The sequence below is a fragment of the Geotrypetes seraphini genome, chromosome 3 (assembly GCF_902459505.1).
Source record: "Geotrypetes seraphini chromosome 3, aGeoSer1.1, whole genome shotgun sequence".
NCBI classification, from domain to species: Eukaryota; Metazoa; Chordata; class Amphibia; order Gymnophiona; family Dermophiidae; genus Geotrypetes; species Geotrypetes seraphini.
The window spans coordinates 232,735,746-232,760,955 of record NC_047086.1 but is presented as its reverse complement, the minus strand read 5'-3'; the positions used below and the strand labels follow the sequence as shown (position 1 = coordinate 232,760,955).

At 44.0% G+C, this 25,210-nt stretch overlaps 1 protein-coding gene across 10 annotated transcripts in view; it reads right to left on the bottom strand.

Moving 5' to 3' along the window:
* Positions 1 to 25,210, bottom strand: part of LAMA2 (laminin subunit alpha 2) — a 1,204,230-nt gene that overhangs the window by 472,778 nt on the left and 706,242 nt on the right. For all 10 annotated transcript variants that reach the window (XM_033936921.1, XM_033936924.1, XM_033936922.1 and 7 more), the window contains one exon: positions 5,020 to 5,231. In XM_033936921.1, coding sequence (XP_033792812.1) covers positions 5,020 to 5,231 — 212 coding nt within the window. The remainder of the gene's footprint in view (positions 1 to 5,019; positions 5,232 to 25,210) is intronic.

The window sequence follows — 25,210 nt, the reverse complement described above, 5'->3', positions numbered from 1 at the left end:
CCATCCCAATTCCTTTGGGTACCCACAATGCAAATCTGTCTCTTCTGCCTCCATTTGCATATATACAGTATATCTTGTGCATATTCATTGTGAATATCCTGAAAATCTGATCACCTGGATATGTCCTAAGAACTGAGTTGAGAACCCCTGCAGGTGACCCCCAAATACCCTGGATATATTTTATGGTAAAATAAGATCCTATGGTTTAATACAATTAGTGCAAATAAGGTGTCCCCTACTCTACAGGATTTTACAAAGCATCAAAGGGGAATTCCTCAAAAACACGGCCTAAAATATTATAACTGACAGTCATATCAAAAAGCATCACAATGCTCTTGCGAATTAACAACTTTGCTGGTGACACAAAGTTGTTAAATAGCAAGAGGATTGTGAAAAATTGCAAGAGGACCTTGTGAGATTGGGCATCAAAAGGGCAGATGACGTTTAATGTGAGCAAGTGCAGCATGATGCATGTGGGAAAGAGGAACCCAAACTACAGCTACGTGATGCTGGGTTCTATGTTAGGAGTCACTGCACAGGAAAAGGATCTAGGTGTCATTGTTGAGGATATGTTGAAACCCTCAGCTCAATGTGTGGTGGTGGCTAAGAAAGCAAATAGAATGTTAGGATTATCTGGAAAGGAATGGAAAACAAAGATAGAAATGTTATAATGCCTTTCTATCACTTTATGGTATGGCCACACCTCAAATAGTGTGTTTGCAATTCTGGTTGCCGTATCTAGAAAAAAATATAGCGGAATTAGAAAAGATACTGAAAAGGGCAACAAAAATGATAAAAAGGAATGGGATGACTTCTCTCTGAGGAAAGGCTAAAACGGCTAGGGCTTTTCAGCTTGAAAAAGAGATGGCTCAGGGGAGATATGATAGAGGTGTATAAAATACAGAGTGGAGTGGAAAGGGTAGATGTGAATTGCTTGTTCACTTTTTCCAAAAATACTAGGACTAGGGGGAATGTGATGAAGCTACTAAGTAGTAAATTTAAAACAAGCCGAAGAAAATATTTCTTTACTCAAAATGTAATTAAACTCTGGAATTCGTTGCTGAAGAATGTGGTGAAAACAGTTAGAATGCCAGGATTTAAAAAAAAGGTTTGGCTAAATCCACTGCTTATTCCTAAGATAAGCAGCATAAAATCTTTGGAACTTGTGATCTGAATTTGTCACTGTTGGAAACAGGATACTGGACTTGATGGACAAATAGGATACTGGACAAATTGGAAACAGGATACTGGACAAATTCCAGTATGGCAATTCTTATGTTCTTATCTGAATTGTTCAAATTCTTATATTTGCTGTAAATGTTCCAATTTTAATGTTAGCTCAGTATCTCCTTTCTTTATTTTTTCCAATATTTTGACAGGGAAGGTATATATAGCAGGCTTTCTGAACTGTCTACTGATCACAAAAGAAGCAAAGGAACAGTTATTTAAAAACAGGAGAATGGCACAAAGGGCATGGAACCTTCTCTTTAGTGAGAAAACACTGCCTCTTCCACTAAATTCTAATCTTTTTATTAATTAGGGCTGCGCTGTTTTCTTTTTGTTGGCAAAAACAATTGCAGCTCAGTTCTATCCAACTATGTATTTAGATTTTCTCTTATGTCTTTGGAACTCCTGTTCAACATACAGGCTTGGAAAGCACAAAGCTTATGAAGAAGGGAAGAGAGGCATGAAGAGACTTATATTAACTCAAAGGGAAAGCAAGAGATATGAGATGGTGTGGATAGGCACACTGGATAAACAGGGGTCGGGTCAAAAGGGCGCCGGGACAAAGGCGCGCGCAGACAATTGAGCGCAGCGCGGAGTCACGCGCCGCAGAAAATTACAGTTTTTACGGCTCCGACGGGGGGGGGGGGCGTGGGGGGGAACTCCCCCACTTTACTTAGTAGAGATCGCGCCGCGTTGTGGGGGCGTTGTGGGGGGTGTGGGGGGTTGTAACCCCCCACATTTTTCTGAAAACTTCACTTTTTCCCTGTTTTTAGGGAAAAAGTTAAATTTACAGTAAAATGTGGAGGGTTACAACCCCCCAAGCCCCCCACAACGCCGGCGCGATCTCTACTAAGTAAACTGGGGGGGCTCCCCAACAAAACCCCCCGTCGGAGCCCCTAAAAACTGTAATTTTCTTTGGCACGCGCCTCCGTCTTGCGCTCAGTTGTCGGCGCGCGCCTTTGTCTTTCGCGGGGTTGTCTATGAACCGGATAAACATATGAATTCAAGAAAGCGTGAGACAGGCACATGGGATCTCATAGGGAGAGGAGGAGATAGTTGATGCTGTGGATGGGCAGACTAGATGGGTCATTTGGTCTTTTAGTCATCATATTTCTCTGTTTCTATCTGCTGTCATTTTCCATGTTTCTGTTTTGTTTTTAAAAGACTTTAAACACTCATAGAAATTAAATTGATGTTTGCTGCATATGAAGCAAAATATCTCCTTATCACAAATTGAAAAGGGTTTTTACCCTTGCACAGTAATGCATATGGGATCAATCGGCATACAAATACCGGTCTTCTACATTTGGACTATGTGGCCTATGTGAGCTAACACAAACTACCTAACAATATAAGAATAGCCATGTTGGAGAAGACCGATGGTCCAACAAGCCAGTATCCTCCTTCAACAGTGGTCAATCCATGTCACAAGTACATGGCAGAATCTCAAAGAGTAGCAATATTCCATGCTACCAATCCCAGGGGTATGTTATGGGCTTACCCCACATCTATCTTGATAGCAGATTTTGGATTTTTCCTCCAGAAACTTATCCAAACCATTTTTAAACCCAGATACGCTAACTACTGTTACTTATTATATAATAAGCTAATATTGAATGTGGACAGACAATTTAGCAGGTGGAGGCCATACAATAATATTCAAAGATATCCACCACCAAACATATTAGTAAAAATTTACTCTTAAATAGTAGCAACAAGAGCCATCAGAGCCAACTTGTTTCACATAAGTCAAAATTTATGCCTCGCCAGGTCTCACTATCAGTTTAATGATGTTACAAAGAACTGAAATCAGACAAGCTTTAGCCTCCTAACAGGTGTGTGTAAGCACAGAACTAAACACAAGCAGCATATATTCCTTTTAACCAATAAAATTCACAAACAACATTCAATCCACAGAGGTTGTAAAAAAAAGGAAGAAGCTACTAACAGGTGTTCCATCACAGAAACAATCACAAGCAGCACACATGCCCTGGGCTTCTAAAAAACATTATTGAAAACATAATAAAATATTTGAACTAAAAAAACAACAGCTTTGCAACGGTATAAAACTTGAACCAGACTTCTAATAAGTGTGCACTTACAAATCCAGTCATAGACAGTAAAGGTTTATCTCTAACAGGTGTGCCATCACAGAGCTGGCCACTAGCCGAACTCATTAGTTTGTAAAACTAATCACAAACAGTATACACTTCCTTTTGGGTTTTGCCATTTTATTCACTAGTGTGATCATCTTATCCAGTTGCTTAGCGAGGGTGTGAGGTGCCCAGGGTAATGGCATCTCTCCCCTGCCCTCCTCTTCATCCCCCCATCCGCTTCTTCCCTGCCCCCTCTTGCCGCACGCCTCCTGCAGTGCCCCTTCCCCATACCACTTTAATATTCTGGACGCGAGCAGCAACTCCAAACTGCTGCTCGCCCCAGCATCGGCCCTTACTCTGATGTCACTTCCTAGGCATGAATCCAGGAAGTGATGTCAGAGGAAGAACCACCGCTGGCGCAAGAAGCAGGTTGGGATTGCTGCTTGCACCTGGAACGTTAAAGAGGTACAGGTGAAAGGAAGGGGTGCGCGGTTGCGGTAGTGGGGGGGGAGTGAGGAAGGAGTGAGGGGGGGGTCGAGAGGAGAACAGGTGCTAGCGACCCCACCAAGACAGATACAGCCATCAGCACTGATGCTTTCTGGTACGTAGTATGCGCACAAGTTACACATGTCTCAGAGCAAGTTTCTGATGGGTTAGTTTATATTAGGGGTGCACAACTTCGGCCCTCGCCAAGTTGTTGCTAATTAATGCCAATAATTGATACCCAATTATAAGTGCTAATTGGTTCATTGCTCAATTAAGGTGCCCATGCATCTCAAGATAGCATGCAATTTTGCACACCTCTAGAATCTGGGGAATAGATCGTAAAACAGGTGCAGTATTTGTGCTAGTTACCTTCCCTTCTTAGTGCCCAGTTATAAAACTGCCCTCACAAATTGTTTTTAATTATCTTTGAAAATAAGAGAGAGGTTTGCTTGTTTTATTTTATTTATAACTCGCCTTTCCTAAGGTGGCTCACAATTTAAATATACACAATAAGAAGTACATTAAATACATTAAATACATTAAATAAACACAAACAGATAAGTGGCCAGCGCTTACACCATTACAAATACCTTAATGCCCATATTTCAAGTTAATGAATACATATCTCTTCAATCACTTATCACTTCTAATCACTTCTTGTCCGTCTTTTTCTATTGACATCCAGTTTGGACTACCAGAATTATTGTTACTCTCATGACTCTCCGCTATGTTTTTCTAGATTATATAGATGTTTGATGAGCCATGTTTCACTTTTTGTACGATTTCTTTCCCTTTTCCTTATTTTTCTGTTCTTGATCTTTGGATGTAATTGTGTTATAATATGTATAATCATTACATTTGTATTATGCATCCTTCAATCTTGTTGTATGCTTTTGCTTTATCACAAACCCCCCCCCAAAATTTTTGAACTGAAAAAAAAGCATCAAAATTACATTGCTTTCCAATGTACAAAGGTAGTCGATTCCATTCCAGGGGGCCCCTGCTGGAAAACATGCTTACCCGTGAGGTGTTCAGTCTCAATTCCCTTACGGATGGCACAAACACGTCACCATGGTGGACAGAACGTAACTTGGATAACGGGACATAAGCCTGAATAATGCCCACTACACTTTCAGGTTGCTAAGTATGAGCAATAGATAAACATCTCTCTCTGATTTGTAATATACAATAGTACTTGAGTGGAACTTACGTCGGCAGTTCCTGGCATTGAGTGCATCCCCAAAATATTTCTCAGCGCACTTCTCACAATGCTGGCCTGCTGTGCCTGGTTTACATTTTAGGCAAGCTCCAGTTGAGGCATCGCAGCTGCCAGGAACGGAGATGTCAAGATTATTGTTGCACTGGCATGGCTGGCATGAGCCACCTGGCACCAAAGGTTGTCCAAAATAACCTTCTGCACACCTAGCAAAGACATCCAAGACATTAATCAGCCAGTCATTCATTAGACTTGCATGACTATACAAGAATCAGAAGCATTTATACTTGGTTGAGCTTCTGATTGTTAAAGTCATTTCTTTCATCAAGGATTTTTGTAATATAGTAGTCGGACATTTTTAACAAAAACTCTTTCTGGCTGATACTGTAAAAGGTGCTTTGAATAGTCCACTAATTACCACTTACTTAGATTAATTAACTTTCCAAGGGTTGCAACAGTATCTCCAAGAGATATAGTGAAACGTTATATGATGGAAATTTCTGAAGATATGTTGTCACCACTTACGCAGGCTTATTACCTACCTACTAAAAGAGAAGAACAGCAACGACAACAAGAAAGGGACCAGCAACCATTAGATGTTACAGCAATATTGGAACTTTCTGACGTAGAAATGGTTACCCCGGCAACACTTTTGATTACAGTAGCCTTAGCTCCAGATAAAAACTGGTTGCTTAGGCTTTTCTTTAAAAACAGACAAAAAAAGTTTATAGGACTTAAAATATTGATTTTTCCAGACCTGGCTCGGGATACGCAAAGAAGGAGACATGAATTTCTTCTTTTAAAACCTGGGGTTATAGCTTTGGGGGCGACCTTTTATCTTCGACACCCTTGTAAATGTGTGATACAATATCGTATGAAAAAATATGTCTTCTTTGATCCAAGCCAGCTGACAACATTCTTGTTTACAGCGCTTCAGGTTTAAGGGGGAATAAGAAGGCGAATTTGAATATTTGTTTTCCTGTCTCAGTCTAAAGGGCCTTTTTCTTCTTTATATATCAATTTAGTTTGATAATATTACTTTAATTTTCCGCTAAGTATTCCTTGGATCCTTATTGTGGACTTGAATTGAAGATAAGCTATAATGATTTTCCTTTTATTGATATTTGTGATGAAAGAGTGAATATATTATGGCCTTATTGGCTTACCTTTATTTTTCTGTACAAGTGATACTTGATTTGTAATTTGAAACTGATAAATAAATAAATTAAAAAAAAAAAAAAATTACCACTTACTATTATATATACAGTATGGGGGCTGATTCTATAAAGAGTGTCTAACTTACTTCCCCCCCCCCCCCTTTTACAAAACAGCAATAGCGGTTTTTAGTGCAGACCGGCGCATTGAATTCTCTGCGCTGCTCCCAATACTTATAGGAACTTTATGAGTGTCGGGTGCAGTGCAGAGCATTCAGCACACCGGCCTGCACAAAAAAACGCTATTGCGGTTTTGTAAAAGGGGGGGGATTAATTGGTAAAATACTCTTAACAGCCTCAATAATTGGTTAAAAAGTTTTTAATTGGGCGATAGGCACTTATCCGATTCTCTAAATGATAGGCGCCTATTGCAATGTACTTAGGACTCCTTTTACGATGGTGCGCTAGCGGTTTTAGTGCACGCTTAGCGAATGCTACATTGCCGCACGTGCTACACGGTAACGCCTCCATAGAGATTGTGTTAATATTTTTCATGTAGCGTGGGGTTAGCACGCGCTAATCTTCAGCACGCTAAAAATGCTAGCGCACCTTAGTAAAAGGAACCCTTAGTGGCGCCTAACACCTAAGTGAGCGTTTCTATGGACAGAGCGTGACTTAGGCACCACTAAGCTCAATTCTTCAAAAACTTAGATGCCTGAAATATAGGCCTTTAAAACCCTCGCCCACATTTCAGGCACTGAAGTTTTTACGCGTCAGAGGGAATGTGCTCCATGTGGAGAGCGGCCTGCGAGGTTCACTACAGCCGACCGCGAACCTCAGCAGGCCGCTTCAAACAGGAGCGGCAGCGGTTGGTGCGAGAGGGGGGGTTGTCGACGTGTTCCCTACCGGACACTGCTGCCGCCAGCGCTGCTCCACACCGCCTTCATCCTGCCGTCTGGTGTGCCAAGCCAGCGCATGTGCTTAAGCCGCTGGCCACAGACGGACACAGCACATGTCAGGTACCCACAGCTTTCTAAGTGCGCATGCGCGCTTAGAGAATTATTATTATAGATAAACATTTCTCATTCTTTACAAACGTCATTTGTCCATATTTGAGGCCAAATTTTGCAGGATTATGCAGTTGATATCCTTCTATCTTGTAGTTTACATAAGTCACATACCCACTTTTGGTACCATTTTGATTAGCAGGTCACATATACAGTATATTTTTTCTGTCAAATGCAAGCTCTTTACAAATAGGGTGTATGCTCTTTGGGCCTGATTCTCCAAAGTGCGTCTCGATTTTAGGCAGCTGTAGGCATCCTACAGCTGTCTAATCAGCCAATCAGGATGCACGTTTTTTAAGAAAATGCTCCCCAGGCAGGCCACCTATATTGAAGGAGCCTCCAGGAGCCTAGGGAGACCTGCAAGACGCCTAAGCTCGCCTAAAGGCCTTAGGAGGGCCTTAGGCGAACCTAGGCAGCCCTACGCGTCTCCCTAGTAGAGGAAGAGACGCTTAAAATGTAGGCCAGCAAAATGCTGGTCTACATTGTAAGTAGACGTGGCCGCTATACTGATCGCAGCAAGGGATCTCCCTGTTGCAATAAGTATAGCAGCCGTGGCCGCCTGTCCCATCACCGGCAGGAGGATGCCCAACTCCTCCTGTCGGAACCCCGAACTCCCCCTCCCCCCAAACTGTTAATCGCCAACAGGAGGATGCCCAACTCCTTCTGTCGGAACCCCGAACCCCCCTCCCCCCCAAACTCGTAATCGCCGACAGGAGGATGCCCAACTCCTCCTGTTGGAACCCCGAACCCCGGACCCCCCTCCCCCCCAAACTCATAATCGCTGACAGGAGAATGCCCAACTCCTCCTGCCGGAAAGCCCGATGACCCCCCCGCCCCAACTAATCTCCCTCCCCCAACTAACCTTTCAGTGTTGGTCGGCTGGACGGATCTTGCTGCCGTCCAGCTGACCAGCCCGCCTCGTGGAAATGAGACGGGCCCTCCCCTTCCCAGCCCATCCCCGCTAAATCTAAGGCCTGATTGGCCCAGGCTCTAGAAGCCTGGATCAATCAGGCCTTAGGTATAGCGGGTCCGCCCATCCCCACTAATCCTAAGGCCTGATTGGCCCAGGCTAGGCACCTAGGAAAAGGCAGCATCTTACATCCTGTAGTGAGCAGTACAACATCAATACACCCATTATAAAAATAAACTAGTACATTATAAAATAGACTAGTACAAATCAATCCTGCACAGTCATTCCTAACAGAAAACCATGTCTTTCAAACACACAGAAAACACCTTCGCCTAGTATGGAATAGGTAATCGCAAACTAACCTCTTCCCCCTTTTATAAAACTGTAGTGTGGTTTTTAGCCATGGTGGTAACAGCTCAGACTCTCATAGAATTCTCAGCATCAGAGCTGTTACTACTCGGCCGGCGCTAAAAAACGCTTTACAGTTTTGTATAAGGGGGAATAAAATATAAATACGTAGACAAAGGTTAAATTGAACCACCAAGAAGTTGGACTCTGTATACAATGCAACACCACATAAACAGTGATGCATCTCCCCTAAAGCAAAATAATAAATAAATAGAATTTTTTTTCTACCTTGTCTTCTCTGGTTTCTGCTTTCTTCATCCTCTTGTCACTCTCTTCCTTTCATCCACTGTCTACCCTCTCTCTGCCCATTCTATATGGCATCTTCTCCCCTTCTATTCCCCTTCCAGAAACTGTATGTCTCCCCCTTCCTTCTCTCCCTTCACCCCCATTGGTCTGGCATCCATCTTCTTCCCTTCCCTCCTCCAATGGTCTGGCATCTCTCCCTCTCCTCTTCTTCCCTGCCCTCTCCCACACCTCAATGGTCTGGCATTTCACTCTCTCCTCTCCATTCCCTCCACTTCCATCAGCATCTGCCCCCTTTCTTTCCCTCCAACCCAATTCCATCCAGTATCCTTTCTCTGCACGCCAATTCCATGAGAATCTGCTCCTTTCTTTCCCTCCAACCCAATTCCATCCAGCATCTGTCCCCCTTATGTCCCTCTCTCTCCCCTTTCCCTGCACACCAATTCCATGAGCATCTGCCCCCTTTATTTCCATCCAGTATCCGTCCCCTTTATGTCTCTCTCTTTCTCCTTTCCCTGCACACCAAATCCATCAACATCTGCCCCCTTTTTCTCCCACCACCACCCTTCCGTACCACCCTGACCCTCTTTCTCTTCCTCCACTACCCTTCTATGCTCCTCTCTCCCTTCAAACCAGCAAGGTTCCGAGATGACTTCTTCTGCTCCGGAAGACGTAAGTGACGTCGGAGGGGGGTGGGCCAGCAGACGCAGGAAGTTGTGGCAAGGTCCCGCGATGTCTACGGCTGCCGGTCCACCCCTTCGACGTCACTTATGACTTCCAGAGCAGAGGCGGCAGATGCAGTCATCACGGGATCTTCCTGCACTTCAGCACGGCTGCCGACTGCTTCGGAATAAGAATGGCAGCCGCGCTGAGGTGCAGGTGCTGTTGAATCCACACACAACTCTTTTTTTTTTTAATTGGCATGGTATTTGACCACACCTGTTTTCAGCCAATCAAACAAAAATTAACAATTTTGTATATTTTATATATTTTGTATTTAGTTATGTTTTTGCTTTAGTGTGTTGGATTTTTTATATTGTGTATGTAAGATTGTTCTCTGCTCTGGATAAGGGAAGGCTCTAAATAATAAACTATCCCCTATAATTAAGAGTTCAACGCCGAGTTCTGAGAATGCCTAGCAACGCATAGGTCAAGGTGCCATCCAATGCCTAACAATGCCTGAGCAGCAGAAGAAAGCCGATCCCATGGGTGAAGACCCTGACAGCAGGGCAGGATTAACCAATAGGCCAAGTAGGCATGTACCTAGGGCCCAAAATAGTCAGGGGAGCCCGATGAAGGAAGGTATCAACATTGTTTTTTCCAAACGGCAATGGGCCCCTCCAGCATCGATCGGCAACACGGGCCCCCTGATCGGCATTGCGGGCCCCACCCCGATTGGCAACGCGCCCCCCCCAATCAACGGAAAGTAAGACAAGCAAGCAACGTGGGTAAGAAAGGCAACGGGAACTGTAATTGTGCAAGCGGTGCTGCATGCCCAAAGCTTTCCTCTGACGCAGCTTCCTGTTTCCGCCTGGGCGCATGGTGGGGTGGGGCAGGAGGGCCCAGTGTACTTGTGTGCCTAGGGACCCTCGACGAATTAATCCTGCCCTGCGTGACAGAGGTTGGGAGGGAAGGGGGTGGGGCAGTGCTCATTGCCACTGAGTGATGGGTGAAAAGCCTGACAGGGGAGGGAAGGAAGGAAAGGGGCTGGGTGCAGAGCCTGACAGGGGGGGAGGGAAGGGGGCTAGGTGAAGAGCCTGACCAGGCAGGGATGGGGATAGGTGCAGAGCCTGATGGAGAGGCTGGGTGCAGGGGGTAGGGAGTTGGGGAAGCAGGGAAGACAGATGCTCAGGGGGGTTGGGAAGACAGATACTGCACATACTGGGAGAGGGTTGGGATGGACAAATACAGGAGCAGGCCAGGGTAGGAAAGGAGGAAGAGAGGGGGCTCCTGAGATTTCAGGTGTGCCGCGACACACTGGTGAAGAGGGTCATCCGCGCCGGCTGCCTGCCTTCAGGATGTGCCTCTTGCAGCGAGGATGACTCTCCTCCTTGCCGGCATCTCCCCTCCTCCTGGATCCCTCCAAACGAAGAAGCAAGATAGCCTCCGCGCATGTGAGGATGTCAATGCAATGACGTCACACATGCATGTGACATCAGCGCATCGACGACCATGCACTTCCGGGTGCCTTCCGGGCGGGGTACTGCATTTAGTGTGCCGCCGGCCAGAAAGTTTGTGACACACTGCTCTAGAGCCTTAGCTATGTGTGTATTCTAAATATTGGAGAACTGGAGAACAAAGAAAAGGAATAATGAACAATGATAGAATGTTTTAGTACAGTTTTTGGATTTTCCCTGAGCACTTTTGTAAACATGAAAAACTGTGGACTGCAGATCCTCATTGCATATCACCACCGTAGAACATCTACGCTAAAGATAAGTAGCAATTTAAAGTTGGTTAATATGTGAAGTTTATCAGATATATAGGTGGGAACATACATGTGCGGTGATGGTTCCCAGCAGTCACATACACGGTTATAGCATTTTGCTAATGCCTGAGTGGAGAAGCACAGAGTACTTTGTAAAGAGTCTTTCACTTAATAAAGTTTGAAGATATAGAGCATTAAGAAAGCATACAAAAAATAATAATAAGTTTAACAGCATTATATATTTGATGGATATTCCAAATATCTGACACTGTAATTCTCATTTAATCCACGTGTGGCCAAGGCTTCTAGGAAATTCTTAGCGGTCAATTTTTTCTTGTCTCTGATTTTCTTCCAAACTCAGGGAAATGCCATTTGTTTCAGGGGATCACTTAGAGAAAATTTGATTAGAAAGAAGTCTGTCTGTGATAGGAGTATTATTTCAATACCACTATCCTGGTGTTTTGGGATGTCAGACCTCTTGTAGCTGGTGAATTAACCACCTGTGGAGTCCTGTTGCTCTCATCATGTCCAGGGTATCGTAAAACCATGTTGACTGTACAAGGGCCGATTTGTTAGAATATGTTGTCTTCTGAGATAAAGGCAGCCTCAAGCATTTTGCAGTTAAAGAAAATGGTGAAAACCATGCTAGTTGAATGAACATTTTATTTAAAGTACAAAAAAAACCACCCGCACCAACCTGTCCAGCACCTCTCCCAAATCCAAAAGATAGGAAAACAGAGAAGGAAAAGGGCACTATATGCCCTTTGTTACTCTGGTTGACCTCAATAAACATGATTTTAAAATAAATAAATAAAGTACAGTAATCCCCTCAAATTTGAGGGGGTTCCATTCCAGGACCCTCCCGCAAATTTCATAAAAACTGCAAATGCAGTTTTTCTCCTGTCAAAAGGCAGGGGAGGCAGGAGAGAGCAGCTGGAGCGCCAGCAGGTGAAGAAAATCACTCGCAATCTGCTCCGACCGCCTCTTCCTGTAGTAAAGTTGGGCTACACTAATCAGGAGCTGCTTTGACATGCAGTTCCTGATTGGTGTAGCCTGACTTTACTATAGGAAGAGGCGATCAGAGCAGACCGCAAATGAGTGAGTCCGCAATTCACGAACCGCAAATTTTCGAGGGAACACTGTATAGACTTTTGAAAGCTCTTTTAGTATACTGTGAAGTGTTTTGAATTATGTTTTAAAGTGAAATATTATGCGATCTTATGTTATATGTCTTTTGTTAGTTATTTTATTATGCGTTCTTTGTTGTTACCCGCACAGAATTGTTGGATGTGTGGGCTACAAATTTGTAAATAAATAAATAACTCATGACCAGACTGATTGGTTTCTACTCTTCTAGCTGGATTAAAAGGGATTCTGATTCTGTTTGATTGTGTCCCAATTCTGGCCTGCTACTCCTCTACCTTGTCTCTCTGGTCTTTGTTGATGTTGGGTACAGTTCAGACAGTGGTAAACCCCCTAATTTCATCTAGCTAGGTTTCATTTATTCCTAAAATGTTTCAAACTCAAACCCTTTCCAGGGCCACATTTTGGATTTGTAGGTACTTGGAGGGCCTCAGAAAAAATAGTTAATGTCTTATTAAAGAAATGACAATTTTGCATGAGGTAAAACTTTTTATAGTTTATAAATCTTTCCTTTTGGCTAAGTCTTAATAATAATATTGTAATTTATAGCTAAAGAGACATATGAACAAGAAACTGTTTTATTTTACTTTTGTAATTATGATAAACATATCGAGGGCATCAAAAAAGTACCTGGCGGGCCACATGTGGCCTCTGAGCCACAAGTTTGAGACCACTGGTCTTGACGCTGTTCACAGATGTCATCATGGATCACTGAAGATTTCTTAGTAGTCGATCTAGCATTCACCAGGCCTGTTGTCTGTATTCAGTTTAGTTTTTTTGCATTCATATTTCCATTAATGATTTGTGGTTCCTTATTTCATGTATGTTGAGGGTCTGTCTGTATTTTGAGCATGTGACCAGCAGTCCTGCTTAGTCTGTTTTCTCACTGGGTGGTGTATTGGTGTTTTAGGGCCTGGTGTAATATTTACAGTGCTGCCTTTTCACAGATAAGGTTGTTGCTTTTTGTATCCTGAGAGGTTTATGGTATGATGAGGTTCTGAGTTTTTGCACAAGTTTGTGCATAAAAGGCAATGTTATAACTAGGTACCTAAAGTGTGATTGATGCCAACAGATGGAAGTTACGCATGCAACTGTCAGGTGGGGCAGGGAAGGTGAGGAGACCAGCGATCGGGATCCTAATCAATAACAGACTACAGTCAGAAAGGGAGAGAAACATTTTAACCAGATTGGTTCAAGCCATTCTCTAATTTATCTGGTAGAGAATGGCTTTTATGAGATTGACATAATAATAATAATAATAATTTATTTTTTGTATACCGCTATACCAAAAGTTCAAAGCGGTTCACAACAAAGAAAAAATACATACAGTCGATAGAATTACCAGATTTCCTCATTAAAAAAAAAAAAAAAGAGGACACATTGCCTCGCCCCATTCTTACCCCAGTCATACCCTGTTCCGCCCCCACATGAACCTTGTGTCTTCTTCCCCGAGCTCAGGGCCCTAACTGGAGGGCCTCCAAGCATGCACAGATGTGACACAATGATGTCAGAAAATCGGAGGCCCTCCAGATGAGGCACCAAGCTCAAGGCTTTCCAAAACCCAGACAAACTGCCAGGTTTTGTAAATCCATCCGGGAATCCGGACAGTCCTCTAAAAAGAGGACATGTCCGGGTTTTCCTGGACATCTGGAAACCCTACCCTGACCCAGCCTTTTAGGGTGAAACTTGGCCCAAGTCAGGCTCAGTTTTTACCCCTTTTTGCTGCGGTTGTTGCTAATAAATTGTTTGGACTGCTATTTGGACTTCTTGTCCTCTGTTGCACCAGTATGCTCACCTTCTATGCTGGTCTGTCCCTTTTAAACCATCTACTTATTTGCGTCCTGTGACCATCACTGTCAGGTGGGGGCATATACATGGGAACGACATAGGCATGTCACCAAGCAACATGCACAACTTCTAGTTTACCAACACTTGTGTGCATTACATGGTACACGTAGGTGCACCTGATTACACCAGCCATTGCTCTGTTGTAAGAAGGCACATCTAACTTTTTGTGCAATACTTATTTGCACTAATACACATAAAATATTACTGCTTACCTTCAAAACAAAAAAACTCTCATCAACCAGCCTTCATTGACAAACTTTTTATTTATTTATTTATAACTTTCAACTTGAATATCAAGCATTATAACTTATACAGAAAGAAATTAAACCTAGAACATTATCCAACATTCCAAATAAATAACAAAATCAATAATAAAGGTTTAATGTTACGCAAGTCCTCATTGGATCCAAGATTTAAACACTTGGCGAGAAAATAAGAAAACACAATAAGAAATCAAGACTTGAAGCTAGGAGCAAAATGTATAACTATCTAATGAGTTAAAGATTTTTCTTTATCCAGCCGGGAAAGTGACAAGAAGGAAGTTCATTGAAACGGTTCAAAAAAGACATACTTATTCGCTTGGTGATACACAATACACTTGCAGGGGTGCTGCAAGTAAAAGGTAGCCCCCAAAGCTAAGACTCCTGGCTTAAGTAAAAGGAATTCACGCCTACGCTTCTGCGGATAGTAATCGTACTGCTCATCCTCCCTATATAGATCAGTTGACAAGGACACTTTATCAAATATATCACTGACGAATTACCACAGGAGGTTGAATAGTATTGCTTACCTGTGCCGGGATCAACCCAAGAAGACTCAGGCAAGGTTAGATGCCCGCTGGCAGTAGGAGAAAAATTAATAATACTTTTCTGTATTTGTTTCTTTTCAAATCAAATCAAATCTAATCTAATCTAATCCTTAGGTTTGTATACCGCATCATCTCCACGTTCGTAGAGCTCGACAAGGTTTACAGTAGGAGAAATAGGAAGGAACTACAACAGAGGGTTAGAGGTAGAAGTGTGAAGAAAATTTAGAGGACTTGGGATGCCAAGATATAAGAGTTTCCTTGATTCCTAAGTTGGAGGGAGACTTACATTTTTTGAGAAAAGCCAGGTTTTCAGATGTTTGCAGAAAACTTGGAGAGAGCTCAAATTCCGAAGAGGGGAGGTAAGGTTGTTACAGAGCTCAGTGATTTTGAAGTGAAGGGAGGTCCCTAGCTTTCCTGTGTGGGAAATGCCTTTTAGCGAGGGGAAGGATAGTTTTAATTTGTGGGAGGATCTGGTGGTATTAGGGTTTGAAGAATTCCAAGAAAGAGGGAAAAAGGGAGGGAGGATACCATATAGGATTTTGAAAGTTAAACAGGCACATTTATAGTGGACCCTGGCGATTATCGGAAGTATTATTCATTTTTCTCAGACTGCTTACGGACAATGTCAATGGTGTGATCTTACCTTGCCTGAGTTTTCATGGGTAGATCCCGGCACAGGTAAGCAATACTATTCTACCTCCTGTGGTAGTTCGTCAGTGATATATTTGATAAAGTGTCCTTGTCAACTGATCTATATAGGGAGGACGAGCAGGAAGATTACTATCCGGCTCACTGAGCATAAATCTAGGATCAATACGGGTAACCTAGAAGCTCCGCTAGTACAACACTGGCGTGAGATGAGGCATACTATCTCTGACATAAGATGGCGGATTATAGATGAAGTTCAGACTGGATGGGAGGGTGGAAACTATAAAGAATGCTTGAATTTTAAAGAGCAGAAATGAATTTACAATCTAAACTCTGTTAAAGCATTAGGGTTAAATGCAGAAATTGAGTGGATGACGTTAATTTAATGAATGGGTGTCCGTGCCTGCTGATAGGTTAGCCGGAATGAGAGGTACGTTGAAGGTGATGTCAGTACGTTAGGAGATCATGTTTATATTAGAAAAAGCCACAGCCATGTTCTTCGGGTCTAAGCTGCCTGATGCGGAGAACATGTATCTGCTGAATTAAAGGTATTTGTTTAATATATTAAGATATGCCGAGGATATGAATAGTTACTAATATGCGTTCATGGATGATGATTATAGACAAAGTCAGAAAGGGTCTAAAGTTATAAATTGTACAACTGACCTGAAGATATTGCAAAATTCATGGGGAGTGATCAAAATAAAGTTTATAAAATTGCTCAGAGATATGGATATGACTGTTTCTAACATTAAATTTATTTATTTATTTATAGGGGGATTTCCTTGATAAAGCCTAATATAGGTAAAACATAGTTCTATGTCGGAGTGACCCCCCTTCCACGTAGACTAAGATGAGTACAATTTAACTCTTAGGGCTCCTTTTACTAAGGTGCACTAGCATTTTTAGCACACGCAGGATATTACCGTGTGCTACACCACGTGCTACGTGGCTAGAACTAACGCCAGCTCAATTCTGGCATTAGCGTCTAGCACGCAGAAATGTAGTGTGCGTTATTCCATGCGTTAATACCCTAATACAGCTTCGTATAAGGAGCCCTTAAAGTATTTATTCTACTTTAAATTAATCTAAAAAGCTATATCTAAAGTATATTTATTAAGTGAGACCAATGACGATTTTGGTGCTGATATGCTGTATTTAAAGAAAGTTTAATATGCATACTGGCTGCACCGCTGAGGTCTGAGAGTGAACTATCCTAAGGCCTTCTGTGTGACTGTATATATTTTTAGCCTTAGTAGATAAATTTATTGAAGTTTATAGCCGATTGGTGCTTGTATTTACCAAAGTTAGCTACAAGATCCCAAAGTGCCTCAAGAGTCACTTCAGAGGGTTTATTAATAATAGTTTGGTCCTGACCGGTGAAAAAGTGCTCACCACTTGTGGAATCCTCTTGCTTCTCTTCCAACTGGACTTTTCCTGATCCCACAGATAGACCTGCCTCCGGTTCTGTGGTTGGGCTCTCCCGTTGAAGTGCCTCCCCCTCCCAGGCTCTCCAATGGTGCCAAATTTGCCTCAGGAGATAGAAACAGCCATCCCTCTGGGGTTTCCTCACTCCTTGGAGATCTCGTAATCCGGGGTTGCGGAGGCAGAGCTCGGGCGTCGGGGCTGAGAGTAGTATCTGGCCCAAGGAGAACTGCAGCGGCCCCGCCCATTCGCGGCGCCTCCGACATTCCTGGCACTCTTTGCATGCACCTTCGGAGATCTTCAGCGGTGCGCTGCGAGGAAGCAACGGCGCTCTGACCACGTCGCTTTGGCATTTCAGGTAGGAAAAAAGAAAATGTTCACTACCGCAAAGTATTTTCTCAGTAAAAATGAGCAAACTCCCAAGGCGTGTTGCTCAGCTAATCAAGCCTATGGCCATCTTGGATCTGCTGCTGTGAGACTGACAAACTTTTAAGTCCGTATGCATCTTGCAGGACTCTCCAATCTAGTAACCAAAATCTGCTTACCATTCCTCCGATACAAGAACTCTTCTATGATACTACCCGCAAATCCATTTTCTCTGTCACAGCTCCCACTCTGTGGAATGCCCTTCCAACAGACATCCGATTAGAAAACTCATTAGATAAATTTAAAATCAGACTCAAAACCTTCCTTTTTAAAGACGACTATAACCTTTAATCCCAGTCCTCTTTGACAAATCAGCTTTTTTGCAGAACTCTTCTGGAAATCAAACGCTTCATTTGAAGCGAGCCCTACCCTAATCTACTTCCCTTGTCCCCTTACCTTTTTTAAGTTTTATTTTCTATCTTCCTTTCCTCATTTTCCTCATGTTTTATTATTATTAATAATAATAACTTTATTATTTTATACCGCCATAACCAAAAGTTCTAGGCGGTTTACACTAAAAAGAGCTGGACAATCAGCAAAATACAATAATACAGTAAAAAATACAAATATTTGTAAAATAGAATTTCAATAATAAAACTCACTAAGTAATAAACTTATCGAACAAAGTTGTCTTAATTAATTTCCAAAAACTGCAATAGGATAACATAGCTTGCTGAATACATTTATGTACATCGGTGCGTAAATGCTCCCCTCCTTTTAGCATAGATAAAATTTTTACTTTTTAAATATTTTATTGTTAACCGTTTAGATACCTGTATGATAAACGGTATATCAAAAATAAAGAAACTTGAAACTCTATAATGGCTTAGATATGCTCAATGGTGTAGCAAGGGTGAGAGGCGCCCAGAGAGATGATGCCCCTCCCCTGCCTCTTCTCTGCCCTCCCCCGCTCCTTCCCTGCTACCCCCCCTGCCGCACGTGCACCCCCCTTCCCTTGTATGTCTAGTTGTTCACCGCCGCAAGCAACAAGAACTTCAACGTGCTCCTCACGACCCCATTGTCCCTCCCGCTGATGTCACTTCCTATGCACTGCACCAGGAAGTGGCATAAGCGGGAGATATGACGCGGTCACAAGCAGTATGCTACAGTTGTTGCTTGTGGCAGTGAACAACTAGAGGTACAAGGGAAGAGAAGAGGGACATACGCATGGAGGAGTGGGAAGAGGCGAGAGAGGAGGAGGGGTGCCGGCACCCTCATCAATATGCCACCCGGGGCGGACAACCCCTTGCCCCCCCTTTACTACGCCACTGGGTATGCTCTTAGGGGCTGATTCTATAAATTATTGAGGCTGTTAAGGGTATTTTGCCAATTAAGTTAGGCACCTAAAGTTAAAGGATCAGCCTCTTAGGTTGTTACAGAACTGGTACTAAGCGGACCCCTTTGTATCACCTAAAATGAGGCACCAAATTGTTGATTTGCCACCATTGTGTTTTCCAGTGGAGGGATTATGCGTTGATCGCAGGTGATATGAAAATTTTCATATCATTTCAGTTTGTCATAGCATCTGATATGTGTTCAGGTTCTTAGAACAGATTGCCTGATTAGATTTAAATGATGAGACACTGCTTGTTGAGGGAGTTTAAATACAGTGGAATTGTTTCCACAGATGTGTATGTGTTTTAGGGGGAATTAATCAAGGGGCAATAACAATTTAGCACAGAATTCCCCCCCCACCTTAATTCTGGCAAATGCTTGAAAAAGTGGTGGTGATTTAAAATATATGTCACTCATGATAGAGAAATCCATTGTAGATGCTCGTGAAAGCAGCAGCCCTTCCTCAGACCTCAGACCCTTCACTACAGTGGCAAATTTATACCCAAATGCACCACAAGAAAACCTCAAACATTCATTGGCTTTTAATCTCACTCACTGGGGTGCTAAATTTCACTGTTTGGGATGGGCCACCCTTGGCTTAAGAACATAAGAACATAAGAACTGCCATCTCCGGATCAGACCTTTGGTCCATCAAGTCCGGCGATCCGCGCACGCGGAGGCCCTGCCAGGTGTACCCTGGCGTAATTTATAGTCCATCATATCTTTATATGCCTCTCTTAAGGAGATATGCATCTAGTTTGCTCTTGAAGCCTAGGACGGTCGATTCCGCAATAATCTCCTCTGGGAGGGCATTCCAGGTGTCAACCACTCTCTGAGTGAAGCAGAACTTCCTGACATTAGTCCTGAACCTGTCCCCCCTTAGCTTCATTTCATGTCCTCTAGTCCGTGTCAAATTGGACAATGTAAATAATCTTCTCTGCTCTATTTTGTCGATTCCTTTCAGTATTTTGAAGGTCTCGATCATATCCCCACGCAGTCTCCTTTTCTCTAGGGAGAACAATCCTAGTGTTATAAGTCTATCCTCGTATTCCAGTTTCTCCATACCCTTCACCAGTTTTGTTGCTCGTCTCTGCACCCTCTCCAGCAGTTTTATATCCTTCTTTAGGTAGGGAGACCAATGTTGGACGCAGTATTCCAAGTGTGGTCTGACCATTGCCCTATAAAGCGGCATTATAACTTTCTCCGATCTACTCGAGATTCCTTTCTTTATCATGCCCAACATTCTATTTGCCTTCTTTGCCGCTGCCGCGCATTGTGCCGACGGCTTCAGGGTCCTATCTATCAGTACACCCAGGTCCTTTTCTTGTTCACTCTTCCCCAGAGTTGCACCTGACATTGTATACTCGTATTCCTTATTCTTATTGCCTAAATGCATTACCTTGCATTTCTCCACATTGAACTTCATCTGCCATTTCTCCGCCCATGTTTCTAACCGACACAAGTCGCTCTGGAGTTCCTCTCTATCCTCCTGCGATCTGATTGCCCGGCATAGTTTTGTATCATCTGCAAACTTGATGATCTCACTGGTTGTTCCTTCCTCCAGGTCATTGATATAAATATTAAAAAGGATCGGCCCAAGTACCGAGCCCTGGGGTACACCACTAGTCACTTTCTCCCAGTCGGAGAACTTCCCATTTATGCCCACTCTCTGCTTTCGGTTTTCCAGCCATTTGCCTATCCACCTTTGTATATCCCCCTCTATGCCATGGCTTTGTAGTTTCCTGAGAAGTCTTTCATGTGGAACTTTGTCGAACGCTTTCTGGAAGTCCAAGTATATTATGTCCACCGGCTTCCCACTATCAATTTGCTCGTTCACAGTCTCAAAAAATTGGAGTAAATTCGTCAAACATGATTTCCCTTTCCTGAATCCATGTTGACTGGGTTTCATCAAGTCGTGTGCGTCCAAGTGCCAGACTATGCTATCCTTGATCAGTGCTTCAACCATCTTGCCGGGGACAGACGTAAGACTCACAGGCCTATAGTTGCCCGGTTCCCCTCTCGATCCTTTTTTAAAAATTGGCGTGACGTTCGCTATCCTCCAGTCGTCCGGTATCTGTCCAGTTCTGATTGTCAGGTTTGCAAGTTTTTGCAATAACTCTCCGATTTCAACCTTCAATTCCTTTAAGACTCTCGGGTGAATTCCATCCGGACCAGGGGATTTGTCACTTTTAAGTTTGTCGATCTGATAGTATATCTGGTCTAAGTCCACTTCAACTGTGGTGAGGCTGTCTTCTATTTCTCCTGCAAACACTTTCTCCGCTTCAGGTATTGTTGAGGTGTCCTCCTTCGTAAAGACGGACGCAAAGAAGGAATTTAGTTTGTCTGCGATTTGTTTATCTTCCTTGATGTACCCTTTTCTTCCCTGGTCGTCCAGGGGTCCCACTGCCTCTTTTGCAGGTTTTTTCCCTTTCACGTATCTAAAGAAGGGCTTGAAGTTTTTGGCCTCCTGGGCTATTTTTTCCTCATACTCCTGTTTGGCATCCCTCACCGCCTTGTGACATTTCTTCTGATCATCTTTATGTTTGTTCCAGGCTTCGGTTGTCTTTATGCATTTCCATTTTTTGAAAGAGTCCTTCTTTTCTTTTATGGCTTCCTTCACCTGTATGGTAAGCCATGCCGGTTCTCTTTTGCTCTTTGTTCTCCGATCTTTGGAAATCCTCGGAATGTAGAGATCTTGTGCTTCTGTGATAGTATTTTTCAGTAGGGACCATGCCTGATCTACCGTTTCAAGTTTGTCCACCATCTTCTCGAGTCGTTTTTCTACCATGGCTCTCATGCGATCGTATTTACCCTTTTTAAAGTTTAAGGTGGTGGTTAAGGTTTTGGCATGTTTCCCTTTCCCGATGTCAAGTTTAAAGTTGATTACATTGTGATCACTCGTTCCCAGTGGAACCACGACTTCCACTTCTGTTATCGGTCCCGTGAGGCCATTTAGGACCAAGTCCAAGGTGGCGTTGCCTCTTGTCGGCTCTTTTACCATTTGTTCCAGGAAGCAATCCCCTAGCACCTCCAGGAACCTGGCCTCCTTGCCGCAGTTGGAGGTTGCTAGTTTCCAGTCTATCCCTGGGAAATTGAAGTCTCCCAATATAATTACATTTCCTGTCTTGCATTCTTGTTTGATTTCCTCCATCATTTCTGAGTCAGTTTCCTCCGCCTGTCCTGGGGGACGATAGTAAAGGCCAATTTTCGTATCTGCGCCATATTGACCAGGAATTTTGATCCAGAGTGACTCAAGCTTCTCTTTCATTTCTGTTGTAACCATTTCAACAGAATCTATTCCCTCCTTAACATATAGAGCAATACCTCCACCTTTCTGCCCTACTCGATCTCTTCTATACAGTTTGTATCCTTGTAGTACTGTGTCCCATTTGTTTTCTTCATTCCACCATGTTTCTGTTATGCCAATGATATCCAATATGTCATGTCTTGCTATTGTCTCTAGTTCCCCCATTTTGTTACCTAGACTTCTAGCATTCGTATACATACATCTAAGTTCCCTTCGTGTTACCTTTTTGGACCTTCTACTCTTGGCCGTCCCTATAGTTTCAATTACGGTATCCTTTACTGCTCCTGTGTTATCACCCTTGTTTGCTGTGTGGTCGTCCCCTCCTGTGTCTGAGTTGTCCCTTCCTGCTTTTTCTCCCTTATTGGCTGTGAGGTCGTCTTCTCTTGTGTAGGAGTAGTAGTCCTTGGCTTCTTCGTCGGGGCATCCTGCTATCCGTGCCATCGACCGGTGGTCGACTGTCGGCTTTCCCCTATCTTTCAGTTTAAAGCCTTCTCGATTGCCTTCTTCATGTTGCCTGCCAAAACTCTTGCTCCTTCCTTGTTGAGGTGTAGTCCGTCCCTTCTGTAGTACTTGCTTTTTCCCCAGAACGCCGTCCAGTTGCGCACGAAGTCGAAGCCTTCTTCTTCGCACCATCGTCTCATCCAGGCGTTGATTACTTGCAATTCCCCTTGTCTCTTTCCATCCGCTCTTGGTACTGGGAGGATCTCAGAGAAGGCCACCTTCACCTCCCTGATCTTCAGTTGTCTTCCGAGTGAGCGGAGCTGGCCCTTCAGCTCTTCCCTGTCATACTTCCGCCCGCTCACATCATTTGTTCCCACGTGGATAAGCACAGCGGTGTCCTCTCCCCCTGCGCCATCTATGATCCTGGAGATCCTGTTGGTCACATCCTTCACTCTTGCTCCAGGCAGACAGGTGACAACTCTGTCCTCTCTTCCTCCTGCGGTGTGGCTGTCCACATGTCGTATAATGGAGTCGCCTACGATGATCCCCATCTTCTTTATTCGGGAGTTCCTTGGGGGGCGTAGGTCCACGTCCTTGGAGTAGGGCCAGTCTTCTTCCTCCAATGATACTCTTGAAATTGTTTCCTGTTCTTTGGGTGGGGGGATGTCTTCCTGTGCTCTCACTATTCCTCCTGGTGTGTGGTTGTCTCCTACCTCGTCTTCGGTTTCTTCTGTGTTTGCATGGGTGTCTTCTCTCCTCACATGGGTTTCCTGAGTACAGTTTTCCAGCCCTGGGATCTCTACATGGTGCTGATGAGCTTCCTCTATGAACATTTCTAGTTCCTTGACCTCGTCGTTTGGGCTGTACTCCACTAGAATCTTCTCCTGTGCTCGGATTCTGTCTTCGAGTTCCATCACTGTTCCTTCCAATAGTCTTACCTGACATTTCAAGCTATCCATCTCCATGCATCGATTGCAAATGTATGCCTGGATCCCCGAAGGGAGGTAGTCATACATATTGCAGCCGATACAGAAGACCGGAAAGCTCACCTTCTGACTTCCTTGGGCTTCCATTTCTTGCTTCCCTCGTGTGTGCTTGTGTCCCTTGCCTGCTGCTTCCTTATGTTGCTTGCCTTGCTCTCACTTTTGTGTGTGCTGTCTCCGCTCTACCTCACCTTGATTGTATGTGTGGGTTTATTCCCTTGGCGTCTGTCTCTTCCTTACCTTCTGTGTTTGTCGCTTCCTTACCGTTCAGTCCTCCTTGGTGTTCTTGATAGTAGATACTCGTCCCTTGCAAGGCCCTTCGCAAAGGCGCTCTCGCTAAGGCGAGCGCCTTTACCGCTCGCCTTCGCCGCACGCCGAACGGCTGGGCGCCGTTGGCTCCTCCCCTTTTAAGGGGGAGCTTCGGATCGGTGCCTGGCTGACGTCAGAGGGGTGGGCGGAGCTAGCTCTCGCCTCTGCCCCTCACTCTCGCCTGCCCTGCTTCTCCGATTCCTTCCTTCTACCTTCTTTTCTCCTCTCTCAGCTCCTCTTCGCCTGCCTCCCGACTTGCTTCTGCCTGCCCTGCTAACTGGGCTCTGGTGTTATCGCGCCGTTGGCTCCTCCCCTTTTAAGGGGGAGCTTCGGATCGGTGCCTGGCTGATGTCAGAGGGGTGGGCGGAGCTAGCTCTCGCCTCTGCCCCTCACTCTCGCCTGCCCTGCTTCTCCGATTCCTTCCTTCTACCTTCTTTTCTCCTCTCTCAGCTCCTCTTCGCCTGCCTCCCGACTTGCTTCTGCCTGCCCTGCTAACTGGGCTTCTTCCGTTCTTCCCTCCAAGTTTCCAAGTTTATTATACAATTTGATTAATCACCTAATCTGTATTCTAGGCGATATACAAAATAGTACAAATATATAAAAACATAGGTAAATTATTACATAGACAAAAAATATTTCCCTCTTCTTCCCTGCTCCAGCACATGTCTTACCTACCCTCCATCAGCCCCACTGCTTCCAGCAAATAAATAAAAGGCAAAGAGCCGCTGTCTAGACCACACAAGTGATGGTTCAGCCAGTCCCACTCCTTCTGACATGGACTTCTTGTCTGTTCCTTTATGCTGCATTTTTTTTCAGCAGGACACAGCTTTATTGACAGGGACTTAGGAAACTGGGGGGGGGGGAGGGGGGATGGTGCTGCTGGACTAGGAGGGGGGGCATCCACCAAAGTTTGCCCAGAGTCCCATAAGTGGTAAAAATGGTCCTGATTATCAATTCCGATTTGCACATCCCTTTCAAAATACTGCTCAGAAGTACCACCTAATTTTATGCAATATGGCCTGGATTCCTGAACTAGTGCTGATTTTCTAGGCGCTAGTAGGAACCCATATCTCCATTAAAAACACCATCCAAATGATGTTTTAAACTGAGATTTGAGGCACTTACTGGTGTTTAGAAAACTGGCACCAGAATTGCGCTTTAGGCAACCAAATGCCAAACTAGGTGTGGTCGATACCGGAAGTGGCGTTAGGCACCTAAAGTGCCCACTTAGGTGATTCACATGAATATAGGTACCAGAAATTTAGGCCCTGAAAACCCTAGCCTACATTTCTGGTGCCTATC